Here is a 23,029-nt window from a genome sequence, read left to right on the forward strand (position 1 = left end):
TCGCTGATGACTGCACTATGTTCAGCACCATTCATGACTTCAGAGATACTAAACCAGTCCATGTCCAAATGCAACAAGACTTGGACTATTTTCAGGTTTGGGCTGATAAGAGACAAGTGAAATTCTCTCCAGACTGAGTGCTAGACAATGACTGTCTGAACCAAAACAGAAATCTAAACATTGTCCTCAACAGCATTACCATTGCTCTTTTAAATGAAATGCCAAGCTGGTTGAATTTAGCTCTAATATTCCCTCAGATAAATTTGGTCTTGCTTAAGGAAACAATTCCCCTCCCGTGGTTGGCTGTGCTCCGAAACAGCGGGAAGGAAATGTACAACATCTGCCCCTCCCCCTACCACACAGCTTTCCCGAACCACAGAGGGAGATGATAGACTGAATCAGACAGAGATGCAGTGAGACGGGACATCACAGCCACAGACTGCTGTTAGATGAAGACAAGTAGCTTTCAGCAAGGCAGTCACCCAGCTCAGTCACAGCGAAGCCCTTGACTGCAGACAGCTCTGTAGGAACACTGGAAGTGGTAAGTGTCTGTTTCTCTCTCCCTGTTCTGTACTAAAACAGCACATCGCGAGGGTGTCAGGGCTTTTGCAGGAGCTTAATCCATAACTCATTGTTCCGGTGTCCAACCGATTTTGCACAAATAACACCGTTGTATTCTGGAGTGTGACTATGCTCGACCCAGACGTCTCTTGATTGATGCATTTGGTACTCTACATGCAGAATGTACAACGCGCTAGGATCTGTGTCTGACAACAAAGGAACTCAAGAGTTTTGAACTCTGAAGGTCACAGTTGAACAGCTGGGATAAGTGTTCACTAAAAAAGTTTTAGTCTTGCCACTTACTGGGTGATTCTGGGTCATTTAGTAGATCTTAGTGATAGAACATTAGATCTGTTTCACTGCAGTTGATATTCGATTTGACAGACTTCGGCTTTAGATTTTCCAACTGTAGAATTTTGAAATTCCATCATTCTGAGAAAATTGATTAAGACATCATGTTATGTGCATCCTCAGTGGATGGAGCAGTTCATTGCCAGTCACAGGATGACTGAGTGTCTAAGTCTAGTGTTGCAATTACAGGCAAGTTCTCAGGAACACAGCCACACAAAAGCAGCACACAAACGCACTACAGGTATTTACATTTTTTGTGGAAAATGAAACATGGAAATACTAACCAAAGATTCTCTCTTTCTCACATCAAGGCTATTACTTTCAGTGCTAGTCAAGTTACACTTCCTCACTTCAGAGTCTGTTACAGCGCAACTAAATGCAGTTCAGAACTCCCTCTATTCTCTTTGACAATTTCACCCAGTTTAAGCTCTTCCCTCTTTTGTCCAGCATCCACACCAGCCATCCCAAGGCCTCCTTGAGTGAGGCTTCCTCTCTTGTGCTGAATTAGGGATGGTTTTGTGCTCAGAAAACCTGGACTGCCTTAACTTCATGTCATAGAGGACCCTTACACAGCAGATGAGAGAATGTCATTGACCAGTTTATTTTGGATTTGAATCTTGGCCAGTGGTATGTATCTCACTGAAACATTTGTGTGGCTGTATGTATTCTGGTGTACTTGCCAATGTTTGACTGTTACCAATTCAAGTACATTTCAATCCAATAAATCGTTACCAAAAGTTTTATCGTTACTTTCCCATGGAAAGAACATTATCAGTCAACACAACATAAAAGGAATAAACTAATTGGTGCCATTGTTCTTCCTTTTATTCCAATATAACAATGTACAATTCTGTGCAATGTGTTCTGTATCTATAACTTGTTTAGGCTTGAATGTCAGACTGAAGCAACTGCTGTCTTAGAAAAATCCATTACTGGTTGTCATGATAACAAGTGCAAACATATATTTGAGTTTATGAAATCCAATATTCATTGTTGACTGCCAATTAATGATAGATAATGCCAGTACAGTGCAATCATGATTTTCAGTATTTAAATGTTCAAAAGTTCAAACATTATCACCGACAGTAGTTAGCACTCAAGCTTCAGCCATTGTACTCATTTAATTCAAATATTTGCATCCTTAGAAGAACAGGAAATTGAAGATATTTTGCAGATTTATTCAGAGGATATATAGTAGAGAGGAACAGTGGAGCACATATCTGTCTATCTGTTCACAGCAAATGTTTACAGATGTTAAGGGTTGCTGAGAAAACCTATAAATTGCTTTAAATAAGACCATAGGAATAGATCATTCAGTGTTTTTCCACCATTCAATTAGATTGCAGTTGATCTGCACAATTGTAAGTACACACTTTTGCTTCATATCCTTTGATATTGTCCATTGTGAATTAATTGGTAGCACTCTTGCATCTGAGTCAGAAGATTGTGCATTCAAGTCCATCTCCTAGAACTGAACACAAAAATCTGGGCTCAATATCTAATACAACACCGAGGTAGTGTTGCCATCTTTCAGATGCGATATTAAATTGAGGCCCACCTGGTCTCAGATGGACATAAAAGATCGCACAGAATTAATTTGAGGAAGAGCAATGATTTATTCCTAATACTTTGGCCAATATTTATTCCTCAACCAACATCAGAAACACAGATTATCTGATAATGATCAGATTGTGGTTTGTGAGAATTTGTTGTTCACAAATTGAATGCTACATTTCTGATATTGCAACGGTGAATCCTATTTAGTTCATTGGCTGCAAAGCATCTTGAAATGTCCAGAAATCACCAGGAGTAAGTCAATGAATGAAATGCAGTGGGGAAGCTTTTTTTTTTGTTTACATTTCACAGTCCCTCAGCTAGAAGCTCCTGCCACGAGATGAAATTGATGAGATTTACAGTGTTTCTCGGATATATCCTCATTTAATGCACCTTTCTTCTCACCCACTTCACTCAGATTTCTAACATTGACAACATTGACCAGCACACTGAGAATGGGGAGTCCTCCTTTGTTTGTGTAAATTTGAAAGGTTCATTTTTATTACATTCTTGCATCTGTAGGATGAGAAGCACAGCATTGGATAAGTTCAATGTGAAATAGAAAAATATTAAACTTAATTATTAAAATATCAATCAGATGTGTGGAGCTATTGGAGAGTTGTTAGTTCCCAAGGAGATAGCTCCCTTCAAAAGGGAATACAGTTCTGAGTTAGGCCTCCAATTTCTCACCTTCTCTTTGACTGTTCAATATTTCTGAGATGACTACATTTTCGCAGGAATCTAGACAGGAGGCAGGAAGATAGAACATCAGAAAAGGGAAAGAAATGCATAGAATAATTTTTAGTCCAAATATAGACCACCTGGCAAAACAGGTCTGTCCTGGGGTTTATGGTCCTGCAAAGCCTGCTCTCACTCTCTCACTATCAATATATTCCTTTCTTCCTTATAGGCTTATCTGGCTTCCCTGCAAATGCAACTATGCTAATGATGCAAACTACTTGTGACAGTGAATTCCACATTTACATTATTCAGATTTTAAAAAAATTCCATAGGATTTTAAAAAAAAAACTATTTATAGTCTCTAATTTTGATCTCAGTGGAAATATTTCTGCATTCACTCTTCCATAATCTTAAAAATAACAGAGATCATCTCTCAACCAATTTGAAGAGCCTCAGCTTGTTAAATCTTTGTCAATTGGTATAGTCTCTCAGTTCTCCAGTGATTAGCATTGTTAAGAAGTTTATATTGGGGTTTAATTGTATTTGTAATGGTAAGGAGTGAACAATTATCATAACTGGGAGCAATATGTGATGGACAGGTTTCCCCCTTCTCTTACCGTTCCTTCATCTAGTTTCCTTAAAGTAAAGATGAAGAAACTGATTACAAATCTTTTTTGTGAATATTGCTGTTCATTCAAAAATAATGAGGATAATACCAGAAGGGTTAGTGTTTCCAAAGCTACCAATGGCCACCTACTGACTGCAATGGGTGGCAGGTAGCTGCATTGGCTGGAGAGATAGAGAAGGTGGTAATGAACCTGACTCCTGTTTCCTAGCTGCAGGCTATTAAATTTAGTCCAAGACCTACAGCTGCGCTGCGGAGAAGTACCAGCTGGGGACATGCCTGTTTTTAGAGTGGGTTTGCAGAGGTTCTTGGTGAACTAGCTCTCCTGCTTAAATGCAGTTTGAAGAGTTCTTGCTGAAAATTGAGACTTATTAGTGAGAGATAGTAGGAACTGCAGATGCTGGAGAATCTGAGATAACAAGGTGTAAGCTGGATGAACACAGCAGGCCAAGCAGCATCATAGGAGCAGGAAGGCTGACGTTTCGAGCCTAGTCTTTTGGACCTTGTTGTAGGCACTTTAAGAACTGAGTAAATAACAATTTGGGAACAGCATTTTATTGTCAAAGAAATTGTACGTTTAATACTTCATCAATTATTGAATGGATAAAATGGACAGGGAGCTTTAATTGTATCAATTGTAAATAGAGTCATAGAGTCATACAGCACAGAAACAGACCCTTTGTTCCAACCAGTCCATGCCGAACATAATCCCAAACTAAACTAATCCCACCTGTCAGCTCCTGGCCTGTATCCCTCCAAATCTTTCCTATTCATGTACTTATCCAAATGTCTTTTAAACATTGTAATTGTACCCACATTCAACGCTTCCTCTGGAAGTTCATTCCACATGTGAATCACCCTCATGTCTTTTTTAAATCTCTCTACTCTCAACTTAAAAATGTGCCCCCTAGTCTTGAAATCCCCATTCTAGGGAAAAGACAACTACTATTGACTCTATCTATACGTCTCATTATTTTATAAACTTCTATCAGGTCACCTCTTAACTTCCTACGCTCCAGTGGAAAAGAGTTCCAGCCTATCCAGCCTTTCTTTATAACTCAAACCTTCCATACCTCGCAACATCCCGGTAAACTCTCTCCAGTTTAATAATTTCTTCCTATAACTGGGCAGCCAGAACGAAACACAATATTCCAGAAGAAGCCTCACCAATGTCCTGTACAATCTCAACATGACTTTCCAACACCTATACTCAAAGGACTGAGCAATAAAGGCAAGCATGCTAAATGCCTTTTTAACCACCCTGTCTATATGTGATACAAACCTCAAAGAATTATGTACTTGCACCCATAAGTCCCTCTGTTCTACAAGACTAGCCAAGGCCCTATTTTGCAGCATTAACTATCTGACCAGTTCACTCAAACCCAGGGATCATGTAAACCATCAAATTGTCCTAACTGGTAAGAAGAAACTAGAAAGTGTCTGGCAAGACAATCACACCAATTAATTGGCCACTTTCTAATGTGAACAATGAGAGCCTGAGTCTGAATATTCTGAATATGAGCTGAATGAAGAGATATATGATGTTAGTATTCATTACATTCTTTCTGCCTGTCCCACGGAAGAGTCTAAATCACCAAGAAACAATGTAAATCCAGGAATATGGATTTCAAAATCCTGATATACACCTCAGGATTGGCTCCAAATTCAAGGCTTCAAGTCAGACTAACCGTTTACTTTGATTTCTTTTAATGAATGAAAATTCTCAAAGTCAAGCCTCACCTTCCTCATTGCTGAGCTTAATGTGATTTAGCTTGCTATTTAGCCCATTGAGGCATCAAAAATGTGTGACGTTGTTTGATCGGATGTATCTGCACACAAGTGCAGGAAAAGTTTGTATTGAGGTCTCAAAAGTACATAGGGGCCTTGGCTTGTCCTGAACTTGTTTAGCATCGTCCATTCTTGTGTTGGTCGTAAGAGCCTGTTATCCCAAAGATGGGGTTTTGAACCTAATAGTGAATCCCCATGATTCTCATTCCTTGATTCAAAAGATTTTTATATTCAAAGTTTTATATAAACAATGTATGGTTTCTTAGTAATCAGTGCTGTCTCTGACCAGTAATCTCTGTGCGGCCCCTTTGCTAATTGGGTTAAGATCAGTGCAAACTGTTGGTTAAATGTATGTTTCATTCTAGTCTTCTGACTACTTTAAAAAGAACAAGGCATTGTATGAAGTGTGATGTACACGCTGTGTCCCAATTCCCACCTTCTGCTCTTTAATTATCCTTTGTCAGTTCAGATCAAGTTTTTTAAAAAAGTGCTGCTTCTCATCTGATTATAACTATCTCACAGATGAAAGGAAAAGGCTGAGTAGGCAAAAAAAAATCATTCAGCAAATTATTACTGGAGTTTGTTCTCCAGGCAGCAATGTCTGATGCAATTGCTGCATCAGCGATTTGCGAATGACTAGTGTGCTCTAGGGTGTTTCACAAACAGAATATTACAGAAAGGCAAGAACAGAAGAACTAGATCAAATTCACGTGGGACCAAACAGCCCTTGAACTCTAACATTAAAAGCAATCATGACTGATCTTCTGCCTTAACTTCACTTTTCCCTCTGCTCCTATATATTCTTTGAGAGACCAAAATACTGTTTGTCTCAGCCTTAAATATATTCAAAATCCACAATAGATGATTTCAAACGTAACAACCTTGCAAGTAAAGAAATTCCTTCTCATCACCGTCCTAAATGATTAACCCATTATCCTGAGGGTGCTCTGCCTGTTCTGGATTCCTCCACTGCAGGGTGGGCCAAATGCTTGGAAGCAGATGATCTAACTTCCAGGTCACAAACAAGGTACACAGGGAAGAGGAATAAAAACAAAAAGTGCTGGAGAAACTCAGTGGGTCTGTCAGCATCTGTAGAAAGAAAAAGAATTAACATTTTGAGTACACCCTGGACTCAAAACATTAACTCTATTTTTCTCTCCTCAGATACTGTCAGACCTGCTGAGTTTCTCCAGCACTTTCTGATATTGTTTCAGATTTCCAGCATCAGCCATTCTTTGTTTTTATCACAGGGAAGGGGAGCAGGAACTGAGAAATAACAAACACAATTACACACATGGCACTCTGAATCCAAAAGTAATCTATGTAGTATCTTTGGTCTCTTAATATCCTTTACCATAATGGAATATCCCAAAGTGCTTCACAGGGGCATTCTAAAACAAAATATGACACCAAACCACATTAGGAAACAGTAGGGCAGATAACAAAAGCTTGGTTAAAAGTGGAGTTTTAAGGAGTATCTTAAAGCAAGAAAGTTAGGTGTGAGACAGAGATGTTTTGGGAGGAGTTTCCAGAAATTAGGGCCCAGGAAACTGAAAACATGGCCAATAATGGTAAAGTGGTTAAAAATAGAGATGCTTATGGGGACTAGAATTAAAAGACTGCCAATTTCTTAGAGATTACAAGATAAGGAAGGGTCTGTTGCCAGGAGAGGGAAAGAGTCAGTGGCTAAGAAGAATTTAAAAACTAGGCTTAGAATTTTAAAATCAAGGTGTTTCTTAACCAGGAACCAATGTGGATCAGCGCGTGTGGTGGCTATGGGTAAATAGGAGATGGTGTGATGTACAACATGGTCAGCAAAATTTTTAATGAACTCAAGAAGGGAGAATTTGGGAGGCGAGCCAGGAGTCTGTTAGAATAGTCAAGTCTAGAGGTAGCAAAGGCATGGATAAGGGTTTCAGCTGGAGATTTGCTGAGGCATGTATGGAGTTAAGTGAAATAAGTGGAAATAGATGATTTTAATGACGCCATGGAGTTCCTGGAAAAACAGGTGGCAATTTGGGAAGTAATGACGCATTTAAGGTCTGTAGACAAGAAAGAGAGATAGTGGTTTGCAAGTTGGAAGGGGTCAAAAGTTGTTTTATCGGAGGGATGATGATGACAGATTTGAAGGAGAGGGTATAGTCACTTCTCCCACTCCCTTGAGTTTTCTCTCAGTGGCATGTCTGACCCATAGTTTGTAATCTCCACTATGAGTAGGGCAAAGAGTCAGGCTGCAAGTCTATTCCAGCCAGAACAGGGATCAAGTCCTGCGCTTTTGGCACCAGTCTTGAGCCAAACCATTTTAGGTCTGGCTCATCAATGACTCCATTACAAGCTCAGAAATGGGAATGTTTGCTGAAGTTCACACAATATTCAGCATCATTCATGACTCCTTAAATACTGAAGCAGTCCATGTACATATACAGCAAGAAGTGGATAAGATCTAGGCTTGGACAATAAGTGGCAAGTAACATTGACAACATACAATTGACAGACAATGACTAATTCTGACATGAGAAAGTCTAACCATCATCCTTGACATTCAATGACATTGCTATGAATGAATTCCTCATTACCACCGTCCTATCATTGACCTGAAACTGTCATATCAATACAATGGCTACAAAAGCAGGTTTGAGACTAGGAATTCTACAGCATGTAGCTCATTTCCTGTCCCCCCAATGCTTGCCCACTATCTACAAAATGCAAGTCAGAAGTGTGATAGATATTCTGTATTTGTCTGGTTGAATGCAGCTCTAACAAAACTCAACAAATTTGACACTGTACAGGATAAAGCAATCCACTTGTTTGACACTCATTCACCTCCTTCAACATTCCCTCCATTCATCATTAGCGCACAGTGGGGCTGTGTGTGCCATCTACAAGAGTAACTCACCAAGGCTCCTCTGGCAAGACATTTCAAACCTGTGAATTCTACCACCTAGAAGGACCAGGGCAGCAGGCACATGGGAATACCTCTCCAAACGACACACCAATCTGACTTGGAACTATATCACTGTTCCTTCACTGTCACTGGTCAAATTCCTGGAATGCCATCCCTAACAGCACTGTGGGCGTACCTATACCCCAAGGATTGAAGTAGTTCAAGAAGGCATCTCACCACCACTTTCTCCAGCTGTGTCAATTAGGGATGGTTAATAAATGCTGGCCTAGCCAGGAAGATTCACATCCCATTTGTGAAAAAAAAAATCTGATCCTGTGGTGCACCACAGGATATAGCTTAAAGATACAGTATAAATATATGTTGCTGTCGTTGCTGTAAAAGAAAGGTTTTCATCAAATTGTACAAAGGGACAATGAACAGTGAGTGTAGGAAAATTGAAGGCATATTTAGATAGCTGCTTAAGGAAGTGATTGATTTTGAGAGATTCTATGGGACCAACTGGATTGAATGTTATCTTTTTTGATCCAAGACATTCCATGTTCTTATTAACGTCTAAATATGACACTCTGAAACATGACTCTGAATTCACACTGTTGGCGCTAGTATTTGAACACTGCCTAAAATTCTCATTCCCACTTTAAACAAAATCATTAACTGGTCTATTCTAATTGACAGTTAAAACCCTGAGAGTATTAGACTATGTTGGAGAATTGTGTCTGAAATTAAGATAGTTTCAGAACATACACTCTCCCAAAAATTAACAAGAAATGAAACAAATGAAACCAGATTAAGAAAAGTCAAGAGGGACAAATGGGAGTTAAAGAACAATGGAATAAAACATGAGAAATTAACGATTCCTTTTCTGAAGTATCTGACAGAATCATGAATTTGAGATAAAGAAACAAGACACTGAAAGAAAATTAAATAATGCTGAGATAGGTGAAATTAAGTTCAAAGAGAGAGTGAAAAATCGGAAATAATGAAAAGGAAATCTCAAAAAGAGTATCCTCACACCCTGCTTCCTGTAAAGACTCTAGTCCATTCTCCCAGTTCCTCCGTCTCCATTGCATCTGTTTCAATGATGCGAACTTTGACAAGGGAGCCTCCGAAATGTCCACCTTCTTCTTCAACTGAGGATTCCTCAGTGCCATTGTTGACAGGGCCCTCAACTGGGTCCGACCCATCTCCTGCACTTCAGCCCTCACCCCCTCTCTTCACTCCCACAACAGTGATAGGATTCCCCTTGTCTTTATCTGTCATCCCACCAGCTTCAACATCCAGAAGTTCATTAGCCGCCATTTCTGCCACCTCCAGCGAGATGCCACCACCAGATACATATTCACCTCCCCTCCCTTGTCAGCCTTCCACAGGGACCATTCCCTCCAGGACACCCTGGTTGACTCTTCCTTCACTTCCAACACACCCCACAACCCCACGGCACCTTCCCCTGTAACCGGAGAAGGTGTAACGCCTACCTGTTTACCTTTTCCCTCCTCATTATCCAAGGGCCCAAACACACCCTCCAGGTGAAACAGTGCCTCACCTGCATTTCACATAATCTAGTCTACTGCATTCATTGCTCACAATATGGTCTCCTCTACATTGGGGAAATGAAGCGTAGACTAGTTGACTGCTTTGCAGTACACCTATGTTCTGCCCGCAGAAAAGACCCTGAGCTTCCAGTTGCCTGCTGCTCCAACATACCATCCTGTTCCCTGACCAATCTCTCTGTCTCAGGCTTGCTGCAGTGTTCTAGTGAAGCTTAGCGCAAGCTGGAAGAATAGCACCTTATTTTCCACTTGGGGCCCTGCAGCCTTCAGTACTCAATATCGAGTTCAGAAACTTTAGAGCTTGAGCTCTCCCATGTCCTTACCCCTTACCCCAGACACCAGGCCTTGTTATCATATAGTTTGCCATTGTACACTACCCATTGTTAGCCACTAACAGTCTCTATTAACAGCTATTCACCCTCCTAGACAGATTGTTATCCACTCCTTTGTCTGTACAGTTGCTCTTCTCTCTCTTTGGGCTCTATCCCAACCTATCGTTTACTCCTTACCCCTCCCCTCACCCCATCTGCTGCATATAAACTGACATTTTCCTAGCTACAATCAGTTCTGAGGAAGGATCACCAGACCTGAAACGTTAACACTGATTTCTCTTCACAGATGCTGCCAGACCTGCTGATCTTTTCCAGCAACTTCTGTTTTGTTTCTGATTTACAGCATCCGCTGTTCTTTCATTTTTAAAAAATTAATAATCCAAAATTGCAAGATTCCCAGTTCCTCCACTCTTTATTCTGTGTAGGGCAATTTTGGGAGGCCTACAAATTACTCTTTGACAGATTAGTGTCAACAAAGATAATTAGAATCGTACTTATTTAGGCAATTGCTACAGTTGGAGGATTTGCCTACACAATCTAAACATTGTACATTGGCAAGGGCTATTGTGTTGATAAATCTTAAATAGTAGCTTTGGAAAAGTACTACACAAACAAATGACTTTGCCTTTTCAAAGTAATGGGTGTATTCAGGTGGATATCTGTATACTTTGACTAGTTGATTTCCCTGCATCCCTGGTGGCAGTCAGTGTATATTGTTGGTAGATATCATAGTATTCTGTAGGGTGGTTATCTCTATAATCTGTTTTTATGTGGATTACGGGATATAATGAGAAGCGGGGGCTTGGTAGGTTGATTAATGGAGTGTATAATGGAAGTTTATAGTGTATTATTATTTTTTGGAATTTAGATTATAAAGTGGGGGTAAATAGGGTTTTGGTTTTCAATGCTGTGAAGTTCTGAGTTTTTTAAAGAAAGAATCAAACAGTTTTTTAGATCAGTGGGCTATTGAAAGATACCAAGAGAATAGGAAAGTTCTCCCTGATTTCCTAGGGCAATATTTATCCATCAACCACCATCACTAATGCAGGTTGTCTGGTCACTTATCTCATTGTTTGTGGGATCTTACCATGCACAACTTAGTTGCTACTTGTTCCATCACCTAGTGGCCATACTTCAGAAATGCTTCATGTGCTGTAAATTGGTTTGGGACATCCTGAGGTTTTGCTACAGAAATACAACTAATTATATTCTTTCTTCCAGCAGTATCACCTTACTTAGAAAGCTTAATTTGTACAATGGTGCATGACCACAGAAATAGAATGAACATGCCAATTACCAGTGTAATGTGGCAGGAGGTTTTAATGAGTTTTACATAGCAATTTTGGACCAGTTTGGAAGTACAATGAAATGAATGACACATTCAATCTTTCTACTGATCACTCCTATCTCATTAAATACATTTGAAACACCTTGATCTCTCTCAGTCATAGCTACAGCTGCATCACTGTCCAGACAGTCTTGTTCTATTTACTGCATGGTACTAAAGCCTTTTGTGGGACATAATGCACCAGCCCAGGAGAATCTAACATGAGATCTGAGCATGGGGACAGTTATTAGATACAATTAGAGGTCAGGCATTTGCAGAGACTCCCTGATAATAGACTCACGATTGAGATAGGAACAGGTACAGAGACTGGGAGGCCGCATAACAAGGGAACTGGGAGACAGAAGTGGGGAGGTACCACAGCAATTTGGGAGGCCTGCAAATGGTTTTAAATTTTCTGGACACACTTCCGGTCACAGCTGACTTTGGACGAAGATAGATCCAGTCCTGGTGAAACTGAAACAGCAGGTGGTAATGGGGGAAGCCAAAGGGCCATCACAATCAGAATTGAAACCTTTTTGGACCCGTAGAGACCAGATCACAGGAGAGGACAGCATATTATTATGGGGAGGAAGAGAGATTGTCCTGAGCAAAGGTCACCGCCAGATACTGGCTGAACTCTACCAGGTTCATTCAGGGATTTCCAAAATGAAGATGTTGGCAAGAGGTTATATCTGTTGGCCACAATGGGATGCAGATATAGCCGCATTGGTGGGGCAGTGCCCAGAGTGCCAACAAGGCTAAAAATTACCACACATTTGTGGGAATGGCCTGGTAAACCCTGGACTCGGTTACACGTTGACTGTGCAGGTCCTTTGTTCAATGTTCTTAGTCATTGTGGATGCCCACTCAAAGTGATTAGTGCATAGAGTTCATTTGTCAAACACAAGAACAATGATAGAGAAACTGTGTGCACTTTTTGCAATACGTGGACTCCTGGAAGAATTGGTCACAGATAACGGGCCATCCTTTACTCACAGGGAATTTGAGGATTTCCTAAAGTTGAATGGCATTCGACATAAAAGAACAGCTCCATATCATTTGTCATCCAATGGTCTGGCAGAAAAAGCAGTCCAACTTTGAAGGCAAGCTTAAAGAACCAGCCTACAGCTTCACTCGATACCAAATTGTCCCAGTTCCTTTTGAATTATCAGACCACCCCTCGTGCAATTACAGGGATAGCTCCTGCAGAGTTGTTAATGGGGAGTAGACTCTGCACCAGATTAAATCTGATCTTCCTGGCTCTGCATGGGTGAGAGGCATGGTCAACGTGAGATCAGGTCCAGTGATGTATAAGTTTCAGGTAGGTGCGACAGTCTTGAACTAGCCCAGGAAACATATGAAAGCTGCAAACTCGCATACAGGTGCAGGAGCAAGATGTGCCCAGTTCCTTGGAACAGTTGGAAAGGCTGGTGGAACCTGTGGGTTTGCCCTCTCGGTCAAGCATTGAAGAGACCTCAGAATCTGAGATGGTCACGGTGGATATTGCCATCTTAATGCCTTTTCTGCCTAAAGAAGAGAATAAATTTCTTCCAAGATGTCCTGGGCTCAAGAGGTAAGCTACTGTGCGATACATGCCACCTGCATCGAGGCTGAGTGGGAGGAACCTGACCCAGTGCTAAAATGCCCCAGGAGGAGCTACAAGTAAAAGAATCAGCCTATGTCCTTAGACTCAGAGGGGGAGGGATGCAGTGATTGTACAAGGTCAGCCAGGTGGACCTCATAAAATAGGAGTATGACTGGGGCTATTAATCTGATCCAATCAGGGAGCCCTGGCTGATGGATTAAAAACAGGAGAGTCAGACATCTTGTTCATTCTGAAAGCTGGCTCTGAGGGAGCTGGATCAATGTAAAGGACTCTCCACATGTAAGTAAAGGGTGACTTGATGAAGGAATACTAGCCTCTGTGGAATTCTTGAGTCAAACTCATATTGCACTATTCCCCACCTCAATACCAGTCTCTTCCCTGTGTTATGTTGTATAAGTACTTATTATAATCTTGTAAGTGTGATTTGTTAGGCCTCAGTGATTGGCACATTGGGCTTTTATCTTATGTTTACTATAAATGATGGCAGATGCTATGATCCCAGCTGATAGTAATACTGGACAAGTCAGATTCCAAAGTAAAACCTGGCTTGATGGACCATAGATATTATGTTTGCAATTTGGCTACCATGTTGTTCAGTGACTGAACATATTCACAAGATGCTGTCAATGATATTTTTTAAAATAAAAGAACATATGTTTGCAATATAAAATAAAAATAACTAAAAAGATAAGTATAAAACAGTTTGGAAAGATGTTATCATAAATTGTGTAAAGAAAGATCCAACCTCTCACCGTAACGCCTTAGTTTCTTATTGAATTGATGAGGCTGCAAACATTTCCCTGCAGTAACTTTGTGCACATTTATCAGATGTGATTCTTTCCATCTCTCCCAGAGAAACATAGCCACAGACTGACTCACTGACATTTTTCGTTGAACTCTAAGAAAAGCTTAAGGCTTTCTCTAGTCCTGTTTCCAACCCTGCTTTTCTAGAACTACTAAAACAGCCTAAGCCTTCTTTTCAGCACTGATGACACAGAGATTGCCAAAACTAAGTGGCCTTCCTGCTGCTATGAGTCTCTGGCCTCTCCTTATGTAGGTGATAAAAGCTCAAGTTAGTCTTTAACAGGCATTTTCATTTTCTATTAAAGGTCCTTATCACTATCTGTATTTTACTATAATACATGTAATAACATAATTACAATAAGTACACAAGCATTTTCATAACAAATATATTCTTCACATGTCCATTTGTCCTACAAGATTTTCCCTTCATATTTGTTGTTGATAAAACATCCATTATAATATTGACTTTTCCTGTGATTTGAATGATTTTCAAATTACATGTTTGTAGCATGACACTACAACAAAAGAATCTTGAATTCTTGTTATGGAATCTTGCTAAAACAAACCTGATGGATTATGGTCTGTCTGTATAAATAACAGTCTGTGCACAACTGTTGAATATGTAGATTTCAAAATGTTGGAGAGTCAATAGCAGACTCAGTGGCTCTTTCTTCAACATTGAATATTTCTGTTAGCACAAATTCAGTTTTCTAGAAATATAACTGACTGGTTTATAAATCCCCATATCATCCTATAACAACAATGCACCAACAATGATGTGACTGTGACCAACAGCCAGCATTAATGACTTATCATAATTTGGTGATGGTAAAACTGGTGTGATAGTCAGTGCAGCTTTTAAGTTGTTAAAGTTAATCACACATTCTTATGACAATTCAAATTTCTCGCCTTTCTTTAACCAACTTGTAACATGAGCCACTACAGTGCTGAGATTTAGAAAGTGCTTCTGATGAAACCAACTCATGTCAATATTTCATAAAACTTATTTTTTGCCTTAGGCGCAGGAAAGTTTTATTTTGGTGCTATTTGGTCTTGTTTCACAATGTGGCCAAAATAAATCATGTTTGCTTTGGCAAATACACTTTTAGCCAAATTTATGATCAAATAGTCTCACTGTAACTGAACAAATGTTTAGTTCAAGAGTGTAAACATTCCTCGTAGATTTGGCCAAACATAATCACATTGTCCAGATATACAGCACAGTTGCAAATTCCTTTGATTATCTTGTTGGTTAATCATTGAAAAATTGTCGGTGCACTTTGTATTCCATTGAATTTGCATTGATAAAATCCATCCAGTGTTACAAAAGCTGATTATTTCTTTGACTATATCAGTCAATGGAATTTGCCAATATCCTTTTAATTAGTTGATTTTGTAACATTCCAGGCTTGTGTAATCCTCTCATATGTCAATTATTGTAAAGTCAGTTATGATCTGTCCACTTTTAGCACTATCACATGAGATAAACTCCAGCTACTAATGACACATTTCAGTAATGTAATTTTCCATCATAAAATTGATTTCTTCACTTACTGAACTCACCTATTTAGGTGAGTTTGTAAGGCCATTGTTTTATAGGTAATACTTCCCCTACATTAAAATCAAGCATAGTCAAATATCTTTTTTTCTGGCCGAGATAGAGAAGCTAATTAATGAGTCTGCAAAAGTTTTATGATTACTTTGATAGTTTCTGGGAGGTAGCATATTATCCCATCTAACCTTTTTAAGCACATCTGTATTGTCCAATCTGATAACTGTAGGGTCAACTTTTGAACTTTCAATTTCTGATTAATTCTTGAATTGTTTTGATTTTTGTTTTTATTTCACTCCCTATTTCTTTCACTACTGCAAACACATTTATATTCTCATGATCCTGCCTGTAACAGTATTCGTTTAACATATGAACATGACACACTTGCTGATTTCTCTTCCCATTTGGAGTACTCACTGAATAGTTCACATAATTGAGTTTCTCTTTGACTTGTTAAGGCCCAATGAATCTTCATTTTTAACGGTTCCCTGGAGACAGGTAACAATACCAACATCTTGTTTCCATCAACAAAATTCTGAGTGTTGGCCTTTTATCTGCTCTAGTTTGCATTGTATCACTTTTAAAACATTTTTTTAGGCAGAGTCCCATGCTTTGGATTTTTCTTTGAACCATGGCACATTGTTCAAAAGTGCAGCCTCTGAGCTTTGGTTAATGAATTTTTCTGTATTTAAGTTAAGAGGCCCTCTCATCTCATGTTTGTTTATCAGCTCAAAGGGTTTGAAATCTGTGAATTTATTAGAGGTACACCTCACAAACAATAACTAGAGAATTCCTTTATTGTAATCATTATGGCATTCTTGAGAATAACCTCTAATCATGGTCTTAAAATTTTGATGCCAGTGATTCTTGAGATTGTGGATGATAAGCTGAAGATTTAAGTCATTTTATTCTCAAACTGTCCATTATTTCTTTAAATATTTGTACTTAAATCTTTATCTGATTGTATTTCTTTGGAAAAACCATATGTTTAATAAATTGAACTAACTTCTCCACTATAATTTTTGCTGTAATTCTTTTCCTAAAGGCATTGCTTGAGGAAATTTGATTGAAAGATCCATAATTGATAAAATATATCGATTACTATTCCTGGTTTTAAGTCGGCATTCTACAAATCTCTTAAGAAACTGTCAAACTGTTCTTTGAAAGGATGGTGCTGGAATTAAAGACACAGGTTTAGTTGATGGTTAGGGTTTCTCTATTACCTAGCATATACTGGAATATCTGGCAAAATCTAACCGTGTATTTATTTAATTCTGGCCAATAATATCTTGTAATATTTGAGCCCGCATTTCAGAATACTTAGGTGACTTGCTGTTGGAATTTTGTGAGCCATTCATAAAATATCATTATGATACTCAAATGTAACTATCACCTGATGGATTAATGCCTGTTCTGCATTGGTTGGTGTTAAGATGGTTTCCATTTTTCACTAGCACCTTATCTTTTAGGTAGTGAAACTCATGTTTTGATTTAATATTTGAGTCAGGTATTTGAGTTTAACTATCTTTCAGCCCCATCCTCTATAAATTTAGGCACTAAATGCACTAAAAGGAGGTGTTGAGGAAGCTGAAAGGTCTGAAGGTGGATAAATCACCCAGACCAGATAGATTGCACTCTAGAGTTCTGAAGGAGATAGCTGAAGAGATTGTAGAAGCATTGGTGGTGACATTTCAGGAACCACTGGAGTCAGGAAATGACCCGGAGGACTCGAAAATAGCTAATGTAACACCCCAATTTTGAGGAGGGAGGAAGGCAGAAGACAGGAAACTATAGCCTGGTTAGCCTGATCTCGGTCGTTGTTAAAATTTTAGAGTTCATTACTAAGGATGAGATTGTGGAGTACTTGGAATTGCATGGTAAAACAGGGCTAAGTCAACACGGCTTCATCAAGGGGAGGTCATGCCTGACAAATCTGTTTGAATTCTTTGAGGAGGTAACAAGCAAGTTCGACAAAGGAGAGCCAGTGGACATGATCTATTTGGATTTCCAGAAGGCCTTTGCCAAGATGTCACATGGAAAGCTGCTAAATAACAGCCCCTGGTATTAAGGCAAGGTACTGGCAGGGATAGAGGATTGGCTGACTGGCAGAAAACAGAGCAGGGATAAACGGGTCTTTTTCAAGATGGCAGCCGATGACTAATGAGGTTCTGCAGGGGGGGTCAGTGTTCAGACTACAATAATTCATGTTATATATTAACAATCTGGATGAAGGAACTGAAGTTACCGTCTCAATTGAGACAGAGTACACTTCATGGAATTTATCAAACAAAAATGTTATTACAAGAATAGTTCCAGGGATTAAAGCTCTCCAGTACTTGAATAGATATGAAAAGCTGAGATTGTTCAGCACAGAGCAGAGAAGTCGAAGAAGATTTTCTGTCAGAGATTATGAAGAGTTTACATGGAATTAAAAAAAGAGAAACTGTTTCCTGTAATTAGGAGTTGGAATGTTTGGCATGAAAGGACACTGGAAATAAGTTTTTTAGTATCTCTTTCAAAGAGAGGTGGATAAATACCTGAGGGTGAAAACTTTTCAAGGGAAAGAAACTATTCTATGTTCAAATCATCCATGTTTTAATTTATTTATGGATATATGTTACACTGACAAGGCTAGCAATTGTTGCTCATCTATAATTGCCTCTCTTATTGATCTTGTTTGTTGATAGACTCCCCTACTTGTCCAGATTCTTAATAGTCACTTTGTTCGATGCTAGACTCAATCATTTTGTCCACTGTATGATTTAATTATCCCTGCAATCTCTTTGTTCCTTTGTTTGAAGCCCTTCCAGTGAGGTTTGAAAATGTCTGGTGGTTTCTGTTGAGTTTCAAAACACCTGAGGATATTTTCTTACATTAGAGATGCTATATAAATGTATCTTGTTTTTGTTGTTTCTATTTTTCTTGTTGCTGATGTTGGCTCTTAAGATCCCCTGCTCCTGGGCCTGGGGCAGTTGGATTGCCATGGTACTGCAAATGGGAAAATAGTTACAGAAGTCTTTTGTTAATACATGAAATAAATAGGCACAGAGACCATCCAGCTTTGCAGAAGGTCAGCTTATTGATTATAGCTTAATTTTTGAATTTGGTGAATAAGGAAACAGGTGTTGTTCCGGTCTTTTACATGACAAGAGTTGTCTGAGAGATGGAGTGAGAGACAGCTAGATCTCAGAGTTGAAATCTCAAGGCATTAATTAGTTGAATTATTGCTGGACTGTCCATCCAGAGACCCAGTTAATGTTCTGGAATTCTGAGTTGAATCCCATTGTGGCACTTTGTGGAGTTTGAATTCAGTAAACATCTGGAATTAAAAGTCTAATGATGATCATGAATCCATTGTCGGTCGTTGGAAAAACACATCTGGTTCACCAATGTCCTTTAGGGAAGGAAACTGTCATCCTTACCTAGTCTGGTCTACAATGTGACTCCAGACCCACAGCAATGTGGTTGACTCTTAACTGCCATCTGAGCAATTAGGGACGGAAAATAAATGTTAGCCTAGCCAGCGACACCCTCATCCTGTGAGTGAATAAAAAAAGATGACTGGTGAATTTGACATTGTTTTCTTTTGAAACTAGTCTGTCTGATTCTACAGTTAGGGACATCTCCTTGGCTGTGGGGAGAAACTTGGAGAGGGAGGGGAAAATCCAGCTGTCGTGTTCCACTTTCTCACTAACTACATAGGTAAAATTAAGGAAGATGTTATGTTGAGGTGTTATGAGCAGCCGGGGCTTAGTTAGAAAGCAAAGTTAATAATATATGGATTACTTCCTAGCCATGAGCAAATTGGTAAAGGGTTAATAAAATCAGATAGTTGAATGTGTGCCTTAAAGATTGGTGTGGGACAAATAGTTTCCAATTAATGTGGACTGACAGATCAGTACTTTGAAAGAGAGATAAAAATAAAAATTGAAAATGATGGAGAAACTTATATGCCTGGAAAAATCTGGGGAGAGAAAGAGAGAGACAGAGTAATAGTTACTGGTTCAAGGCCAAAATCACTCATCTTCAGAACTGAAGAAGAATTCTAAACAAAAGTCATATAGGACTCAAAATTTATCTTTCCACGGATGCTGCAAGAGTTGCTGAGTTTCTCTAGCAGTTTCTATTTCAGATTTCTCACATCAGCACTATTTTGTTTTTAATCTTGAAAAGAGGAAATTTTTTGTTGGGCCAGGTTTCAATTGAAACGTGCTGAGAGCTAAGTCCTGATGAATGCCTAAGTCTAAGGGGAAATTGGAGAAAAAGGACAAAGCAATAGGGCAAGGTAACATTATGATGGCAAAGATAACTTGAGTATGACAAGAGGGAGAGGGCATAAAGATGCAACAGTATATCAAAGATCTGGTCAGAGTAGAGGAAAATGGTAAAAGGAATTTATCAGAATGAAATGTAGAGGTAGATGAATGATTTCACAAATAGAAATAAACAATATGACAGTCATTATAGAGAAGTTATTACAAGGTGTCTGAGGCCAGGTGCCAAATATTTGATGTACTGAATGTTTAAGGATATTTTACATTCTAGAGGACTAGAAAATAGGAAATGGAAAAAAATGAGATGAGGTAGCTCTGTTACTAAAGGATGAGATCAGTACTCTGGTGGGACGTGATCATCGCCCATTTCAGTTGATATAAGAAGTGTCAAAGAAAATACACACCGGTTAGAATAGTTTGCAGGCCTTTAATAATGGGTACACTGTATATCAGACTTTAAATCAAGAAATAATAGGAGATTGTAAGAAAGATACTGTGCTAATTGTGAGTGATTTTAATCTTCATATAGATTAGACAAATCATATTGGACAATGTATTATTGATGTTGAATACATGGAATATATTCTTAATTTCATAGTCTAAAGGTAAAGGTGTCATAGCCCTACCGAAACACAGGGCCGTTCTGACATGAGAGGGAGCAAGAGAGAGAGCGAGAGTGAGAGACAGAGAGAGGTGGTGGTTTATTCCGAGAGTTACTATACCTCAGGCAATGGAGAGATTGAGATGCAGAGTCCTTCATGGTAACCTCAGCCTGACTCTCAAATCTCTGAGAGAAAAATTAACTGCTTGTTTCTGTCTTAGATGGGAGAGCCTATATTTTCAAACTGTCCCCTATTCTAGTTTCTTCCACAAGGTGCGGGTCCTTTAAGCATCCACCCTGTCAAAGCACCTTGGGATCTTATTTGTTTCAGTAATATCACCTCTGGAGTTGGGATACCGACAACTCCAACTGCAAGCTGAGCTACAGATCTTCGCTAAAACATTAAACATCACCTCTCATCTTCTAAATTCCACTGGAGAAAGGTCCAGCCTCTCCAACGTTTCTTCAAAGGATAACCCCCTAATTCCATGAATCAGTCAAGTGAATCTTCTGTGAACTTCCATTGCATTTACATTGTTCTTAAATGAGACCAAAACTATACACAGTACTCTAGATGTCATCTAACCAGAGATCTGTACACCTTCAACAAAAATCCCTGTTTTTACATTCCATTCCTCTTGCAATTAGATACAACATTCTAACTGCCTTCCTAATCACTTGATGTATCTGCGTATTAACATATGATGAGCTCCGTACTAGGACACTCAGATCCGTCTTTACTGTAGAGTTCTGCAGTCTTTCTCAATTTAAATAATATGCTCCTTTTTTTTGTCAAAGTAGAATCTCATCCATTTACTAGTTTGCAGCTGGTCACTTTGTTCAAATGCTCTTCACAATATGCACTGACATCTTGTCGCTTCTCCTTGCAGGTTCTGGTTGGATCCTGATTATCCACAACATGCGGACCCCATCACCGATGATCATCGGGATTATCAGTGCTCCTGTTGGGCTGGTCCTGGTGTTTGTGGCTGTGTTAACCCCACAGTGGCGCCAGGGGTCTATTAACCTGGGGAAAAACATAGCCATGAAGTCTGATGGTCTGTGGGAATCATGCCTAGAACTGCAGGACACTAAACAGTGCTGGCCAGTGACCACAGTGTATCAGAGGGATGAAATTGTGCAGTGGTCCAGGGCCCTCATGCTGAGCTCCCTCCTGGTGTGTGGAATGGGAATCATCGTGGCCAGTGTTGGGATACGTTGCTGGATGGACTTCCCCCTTCGTAATGTAGCTGGAGCTAGTGGAGTTGTCATTATCTTGGCTGGATCTTTGTGTATCACCCCACTAACTCTCTACATGACTTTCATGCAGGAAATCAGCCCTGACACCCACACCCGCTACCAAAGTGGGAGCTCCCTATACTTTGGCTGGGCTGGAAGCTGCATTGAGATCTTTGGAGGAATAGCCCTCGCTCTGAGCTTCACCTGCCCAACATTTGAGAGATGTAGAGAGTCAGGACAAAACGCCAAAAGACCCTATGAGGTTGATTACTAGATCAAATCATTGGGCACCAGCTTGCCTTGTTCATTTCTAATATGCTACTATAGATTAAGGCATGTATTAAATGTTAAATCCCAACTGTGTGTGGCATTATCATTAAACTAAGAGCATTAGTGTCCTAGTTAGGTATGTATCAATTGTGATGAATAAGGTTGCCCTTAGGTTTTCCAGAATAAAGGATTAATTTCTGTTCACTCTTGGGAGCAAACACCTATGAAAAAAAATCATTTGACATTAAAAAATTTCTTTGAACAAGTGTTCATCAGTTTTAAAACTTGTTTGCAAAGAAGAGGGTAATTGGCAGATGAGGATCATCCAACAGGTAATGAAGTGTATGTAGCCAATGGGAAGAAGGTGGGGCTGTACAGTGAAGAACACAAGAACACAAGAACTAGGAGCAGGAGTAGGCCGTCTGGCGCTTCGAGCCTGCTCCGCCATTCAATAAGATCATGGCTGATCCTTTCGTGGACTCAGATCCACTTACCCGCGTTCTCACCGTATCCCTTAATTCCTTTATTGTTCAAAAAAAAATCTACCTTTTTTTTTAAAAGCGTTTACTGAAGTAGCGTCAACTACTTCACTGGGCAAGGAATTCCACAGATTAACAACCCTCTGGGTGAAGAAATTCCTTCTCAGTTCAGTCCTAAATCTGCTCCCTCTAATCTTGAGGCTATGCCCTCTTGTTCTAGCTTCACCTGCTAGTGGAAACATCCTCTCTACTTCTATCTTATCTATTCCCTTCATAATTTTATATGTTTCTATAAGATCCCCCCTCAATCTTCTGAATTCCAATGAATATAATCCCAATCTACTCAGTCTCTCCTCATAAGCCAACTCCCTCAACTCCGGAATCAACCTAGTGAACCTCCTTTGCACCCCCTCCAGTGCCAGTACATCCTTTCTCAAGTAAAAGGGGGAATTGAACCTCCAGTCATGTATGCAACCAGGTTTAGCAACCCTAGTGACCCAAGGAGTCTTGCCTTTCTTCAGTCAATGAGT

At 39.5% G+C, this 23,029-nt stretch overlaps 1 protein-coding gene across 2 annotated transcripts; it reads left to right on the forward strand.

Moving 5' to 3' along the window:
* Positions 1-420: 420 nt before the first annotated feature.
* Positions 421-22,144, forward strand: cldn23l (claudin 23-like). Of its 2 annotated transcripts, none has more exons than XM_020520468.2 (2): positions 421-541; positions 21,402-22,144. In XM_020520468.2, the coding sequence occupies exon 2, from the start codon at positions 21,431-21,433 to the stop codon at positions 22,022-22,024; it is 594 nt and encodes a 197-aa protein (XP_020376057.1). In that variant the 5' UTR covers positions 421-541; positions 21,402-21,430; the 3' UTR covers positions 22,025-22,144. The 2 variants fall into 2 exon arrangements, with proteins under 2 accessions (XP_020376057.1, XP_048468965.1); XM_048613008.1 differs by lacking the exon at positions 421-541 and adding an exon at positions 13,520-13,559.
* Positions 22,145-23,029: the final 885 nt, after the last annotated feature.

The sequence above is a fragment of the Rhincodon typus genome, chromosome 27, assembly GCF_021869965.1.
Source record: "Rhincodon typus isolate 14 chromosome 27, sRhiTyp1.1, whole genome shotgun sequence".
Lineage (NCBI taxonomy): Eukaryota > Metazoa > Chordata > Chondrichthyes > Orectolobiformes > Rhincodontidae > Rhincodon > Rhincodon typus.

Coding starts and splice junctions, on each gene's coding strand:
- cldn23l (XM_020520468.2), top strand. CDS start 21,431: ATGCGGACCCCATCACCGATGATCATCGGGATTATCAGTGCTCCTGTT.